This window comes from Meles meles, chromosome 2, assembly GCF_922984935.1.
Source record: "Meles meles chromosome 2, mMelMel3.1 paternal haplotype, whole genome shotgun sequence".
NCBI lineage: Eukaryota > Metazoa > Chordata > Mammalia > Carnivora > Mustelidae > Meles > Meles meles.
In genome coordinates this window covers 150,720,073-150,726,072 of record NC_060067.1, presented here as the reverse complement: position 1 = coordinate 150,726,072, position 6,000 = coordinate 150,720,073, and the positions used below count along the sequence as shown (strand labels likewise).

General features: G+C 41.6%; 1 protein-coding gene across 1 annotated transcript in view; it reads left to right on the top strand.

The window, feature by feature from the left end:
* Positions 1 to 4,704: 4,704 nt before the first annotated feature.
* SMARCA5 (SWI/SNF related, matrix associated, actin dependent regulator of chromatin, subfamily a, member 5) overlaps positions 4,705 to 6,000 on the top strand; it is a 41,774-nt gene continuing 40,478 nt past the window's right edge. Inside the window, exon 1 of the mRNA XM_045997486.1 lies at positions 4,705 to 5,335. Coding sequence (XP_045853442.1) covers positions 5,159 to 5,335 — 177 coding nt within the window. The 5' untranslated portion in view covers positions 4,705 to 5,158. The remainder of the gene's footprint in view (positions 5,336 to 6,000) is intronic.

Sequence of the window (6,000 nt, the reverse complement as noted above, 5' to 3'; positions counted from 1 at the left end):
TTTTGTCGGGTGTGAAGTGATATCTCACTGTGGTTTTAATCTGCATTTTTCTAATGCCCAATGATGATGAATATCTTCTCATGTGCTGATTTGCCAACTGTATATCTTCTTCAGTGAAATGTCTCTTCATTTTTCCCCATGTGTTCTAAATAGACTCTTTGCTTTTTTACTTGTTGAATTTTGAGGGTTCTTTATGTATTGTAGATATTCATCCTTTGTCTGATATGTGTTTTGCAAATAGGTTCTTCTACAATTGGCCTGTCTTCTCATTTTCTTCACAGTTTTTCACAAGAGCAGGTATTTTTAATTTTGTGATTCAGTTGGTCAGTTTTTCCTTTCACTAATCATGGTTTGGTTTCAAAGGTCAGGAACTCTATGCTTCGTTCTATATCCTTAACATTTTTCACCTATTTTTTTTCCTAAAAGTTTAATAGTTTTTCTGTTTTACATTGAGTTTATCATCCATTTTGAGCTGGTTTTTGTACAAATTGTAAAACCTCCTTCAAGGTATTTTGTTTTTTGTTGTTTGTTTTTTGTTTTTTGCCTATACATGTTTCTCCAGAACCATTTGTTGAAAAGTCTATTTGCATTGAGTCCACAAGTTCATTCCTAATTTATAGAAATACAGTTGATTTTTGAATGTTTATTTTGTATCTTAAACCTTGCATAATTCACTTATTAAGCATTAAGATGTTTTATGTAGATTTCTTGGGATTTTCTATGTAAATAATCATGTTATCTGCAAATAGGAACAGTTTTAGTTTTCCTTTCCAGCTTCATATTGAATATCAGTGATGTGAGAATTCTTGCCTATTTCTGATCTTAGAGGGAAAACATTGTCTCATTAAGTGTAATGTTAGCTGTAATACTGTCAATGTTCTTTACCAAGTAAGTGGTTATTCTTGGTAGATTGACATTTCTTGGTAAATTGACGTGCTCTCTTTGTAATTTTCTTTACTCTGATGTCTACTTTCCCTGATAATGACAGAGCCACTCCTGCTTTCTTTTGAATTATGTTTGAGGCATATATTTTTCCATCTTCTTAATTTCAATCTCTTGAGCAAAGGAACCCCAAATTTCTTCACCATAGCTTTGGCCATAGCTAACTCTTTTGAAAGTATTCCAGGAGTGGTGGTAGTTAAAATTTAAATTTGGATTATAATGTTTGGATTCCTAGGAGTATTTTACCTAGAACCAATTCAATAAAGAAGAAAATGTTTTTCAGGAGTGGGAAGGAAAGGCACAGAGAATTTGAATTTTTGACTTGTATATATTAAAGAAAAGGCAACTTTAAATGATTACATAAAAACATGTATAAACATCCAATAGATACAAAGTCACATGCTGATGTGAGTTGGTGACCAAATGTAAGGGGAATATTTTTAAACCTCTTTTTTATTAAGAGCTTGGTTAATGATTTTGTTTACTTGCAATGCTCTTACATGGCAAATGACCCATGTAGGAGAATTCTGAAAATGATACATACAAGATGTGATCACTGGTATCTACTGTTGGAAATCTCCATTCACAGATACTCACGAACTCTACACTCCTGTATTATTGTCATGTAGTTACAGACTATTTTCCTAGGCTTTCACAAGATAAAATAAATATGTGCTGAAGAGAGACTCCGCATTCCTCCTATGTTCTTGATAAACTTAATTAACTCCCTCTCTTATCATTCCAGGATAAAATGCTGTGGGCATCCTTTGTCCTCTGGCGACCTCTGGCAATGTCTGTTCCGTCTACTCTCCAGCAGAGCATATGCTGTTCTGGCACACTATACCTAACAGGAAATTTTAAGTGTAAACAATATGTATTTGCATATTTGAGATAGAATACTAATATGTTTTTACATTGTAACGTTCTATTTCTGGGAACATGGTTAAAACAGGAAATTTTTTCTAGCATTTTCTTGACATGATTCTCCTTACCTTCCTCTTTATTAAAACAACAACAACAACAACATTAGATTATCCTTCCTCCAACTGGACTGATGATCCTTCCTCCAGCTGGTTTATGATTCTTTAGGATTAGAATATCTAATACTTGAACCCAGAGCTCACTCCATGTCAGACACTATATTAAACACACTACATGCACCATCTCCTTGATTTTTTTGATGTCATTATAAGAATATTAGCCCCAAATAAAATTGAGATCATAATAAAAAGACACGAAAATGGATTTCAAAGAAGTTCTTGAGCCTGCCCTGAAATCTATGTTTGCCTGAATCTTGGGTTACTCTCCTACCACTACACTAATCCTAATTATACTATCAATTCCAGAACTAGCTATTATTGTAACCTATTAGTCTTTGAAGAAAAATAGGTCTTTGTGATTTGGCCACCACGTAAGTATTTATATGCCTAACTTAGCTACTATCCCTATAGTTCAGTTGCCAGGCATCCTGTGTTTTCTGTAGTTTCTCCTCTTTCTCTCTGCTTCTAGACCCTGCTCAAAATTTCTTTATCCTTAATGTCAATGAGAGGATTCAAACATTCTGTCTTCTCTTCCTCCTTTCTTCTAAGTATCTTCCCTCTACAATTTTTAAGATTCCCATACAGGTTTCATATGCTCACATGAGAAACAGTATAAATGCATACGTTAAGACAATTGTCATTTTAAAGACAATTTTATTTCTTGCTTCTCTTGCTATTTATTGCTTTCCTTAAACAGTTCTCAGACTTAAGACCTTTCCATTTATATACTTACATATATTTTTAGGGTTTCCAAACCAGGACCCATCACTATAAAGTGGTGAAGTATTCTGAATATTAAATAAATGTTATATTCTATTTAACAATGTCAATATTAAATAAATTTTTCTCAAATAACTATTGGAGTATCTATACGTTAGACACCACTCTAGACACTACCTTTTACCCTTCCACCCAAACTTTTTTAGGTAGAAGAATATTTTTTAATATTAAAAATAACTTTTATCATATAATAATATACAAATTCATTTTAGAAAAATTAAAAATACAGGCAAAAGAATTAGGAAACAAACACTAGCAAGACTTTCAATATTTTCATGAATCCTTCCAATTTTTTTCTTAAGATTTTTAAGATTTTATTTATTTATTTGACAGAGAGAGAGCACAAGCATGCAGAGCGACAGGCAGAGAAAGAAGAATCCGGGACTTGATCCCAGGATTGAGCAGAAGGCAGATGCTTAACCGACTGAGCTACCCAGGTGCCCCAATATCCTTGCAAATTTTATATATATTTTTGAACTGTTATATTTTTTTCAATTAACACTATGTAATAAACATTCTTCTACATTAATGGTTGTTAAAAGGCTAATAATAGTTCATTTTGTGGGTGTACAATAATTTTAAAATCATTCGTTCGATGTTGGATTCAGCCCATTGGTAGCTTTTCGAGTTACATGTGAAGACCATGTTGAATGTCATTGCAGGTGTTTTTCTAATGTAGCCTTAGGCAATTTCTTAGTCTCCGAAATAGCATTTCTAATGGGCTGATGGACGTTTTCCAGATCTCAAAGAATTATCATTTGATTTGTTAAACGTTTGTATTCTATACATTCTAAGGAGATCCTTTGTGTATGAAATTCAGCATAATTAAATAGTTAGCTCAGGGACGTCTGGGTGGCTCAGTTGGTTAAGCGGCTGCCTTCGCCTCAGGTCATGATCCCAGCGTCTTGGGATCGAGTCCTACATCCCACTCCTTGCTTGGCAGGGAGCCTGCTTCTCTCTCTGTCTCTGCCTGCCACTCTGTCTGCATGTGCTTGCTCTCTCTCTCACAAATAAACAACAACAACAAAAATCTTAAAAAAAAAAAGTTAGCTCAAACCTTTACTTAGCTCTTGAAAAGTGTGTCTCCTTTATTGAATAAACATTGATAGAATAACTGACATTGGATGCAAAGATGAGTAAGAGCTTGTGCAGTGCAGATAACAATTTGCTGTAATATTCAGATTTGTTATCAAACAGCAAACAACGTGCTTAAATTCCGCAGTAAACGGATGCACGTGACCCTTAAGCTGCGTTGAAGAAAGCCCAAGGCAGTGCACAAAACAGTGATTACTTGCCACATATCTTACGGAGAAAAGTACTTTTTATTTAATATTTAGTGGTTGAGAAAAGATACAACCCACCGTGTCTCTTCCTTGATTACTCATGTTTCTCACTCACATGGCCGGCTGCAGTTTGCTTACTTTTAGTATATAAACCTGGAGGAAATACAGTCTAGCTTTGTATCGAAGTAGAAAAATTTAGAAACGACTAATACAGCTAACATGAGAAGACAAAAGAAAAAAAAATCACACTAACGGAAACTTGTTCTGAGACGACCAAAAAAAGACGTCACTTGGGCTAACCATAACGTCAAAGCTTAATGGCATCACCCCTATAAGCGGAGGTGGTAAAGTGTTAAGGTCAGCATAGGCCTCCATATTTCAGTAGGCGGCGCAAAACCTGGGCGAGTTTTCAGGTGGTGCCAGCGAACCCCTCCCGCCCCAGAAGACAGGAGCGACAACCACAGCCGTTAGGAACCGCGGTCGCGTCACGCCTGAGAGCGGACGCACAAGCCTACGTCCCCAAGCACTCCCCTGAGGCCCCGCCCACTCCTCGCCCCAGAGCCCACTAAGGGCCCGGGGGGCGTGGCCAAGGGCGAGGCGAGGAGAACGCGCAAGCGCACCAGAACCCAGTCAATTAGCCAACTATTAATCTCGCGAGGGTTGAAAGTCGGTGGCGTAGGTGGTTGTCCTGGATGCTGGCGAGATAGGTGATTCCTCCCAGAGGAAGAAAAGGAGGCGGCGAAGCTGGTTCCTGCCGTCGGTCTCTCTTTCGCTTTCCTTTCCCCTAACTCCAACTCTCCGCCCTCCCGTAAATCAACCCGCCTTCCCTGACCTCAGTGACCCAGGTGGCCCCGCCCACTCTCGTGGACGTGATTCCCGCCGTGAGGTAAGCGCCGGTCGAATCCCGAGCCCGGCGGAAGAGGAGGCTGACGAAAGGGGGAGGCTACTGGGCCGGCTGAGGCTCGTAGCGGAGCCGCAGCGCCGGGGGGCATTCGGGTGGTCCTCTCGCTCCTCCGTCAGTCAGCTCGTGGCGACGTAACCACCGAGGCCTAGGCCTCCTCATCTCTGCCGAGCCGGGCCTCAGGCAGCAGCGGGTGACGCAGACGGAACATCATGTCGTCCGCGGCCGAGCCTCCGCCACCCCCGCCTCCCGAGAGCGCGCCTTCTAAGCCCGCAGCCTCGGCCGCCAGCGGCGTGAGCAACAGCAGCAACAAAGGCGGCCCGGAGGGCGTCGCGGCCCAGGCGGCTTCCTCTGCGGCTGGCTCCGGCCCCGCGGACTCCGAGATGGAGGTGAGGGTGGCTTATGGCGCGGGGAGAGGGCGCAGTGGGGAGGAGGAGCTGGTTCCCTCGCCCGGATTTTAGTGCTCAGACGCAGAGCCGTACTCTACCCCTCCAGCATCCAAACTCGGCCTCAGACCCTTAGGATCAGGAATGATTCACTCTTGCGTCCTTGTGCTTATCCCTACCCACGCCGACTCCCATGGATTTCTGGCACTTCACATTTACATTATTTGTCTCTTCGGCGAATCTTGCCAAATCTTCTAGCGCTATTATTAAACAGATGTTATTGATTACTGAGGCCGAGCGGGACGTACCCGGTTTTGTGTGTGTGTGTGTGTCTGGTAGACTCCCATAATTCCCTCACCCATCTCTGATTCTAGCTTTTAGTTTCCACTAAACTTGCGGGAAGGGAGAAGGAGATGCCCCTTAGTAGGGAGGGAAGGATGCGCGGGGTGGGGAGGGCATTTAAAAGCTGCGCGTCGGGGGACTCAGGCCTCCTTTTCTTCATCCCGGTCCTTGCGGGGGCGGTATCTGTTCTGGGCAGAAACAATGGCTAGAGCTGGATGGCCGAATGCGCAGTGGGGATAAGCGGGGCGCAGCTGCTCCAGTGAAGGGAGAGGAGGCTCCTCCCAGGCACTGTTCCTTAGGGAGGAAAGCGACCAGCGCAGCAGCAG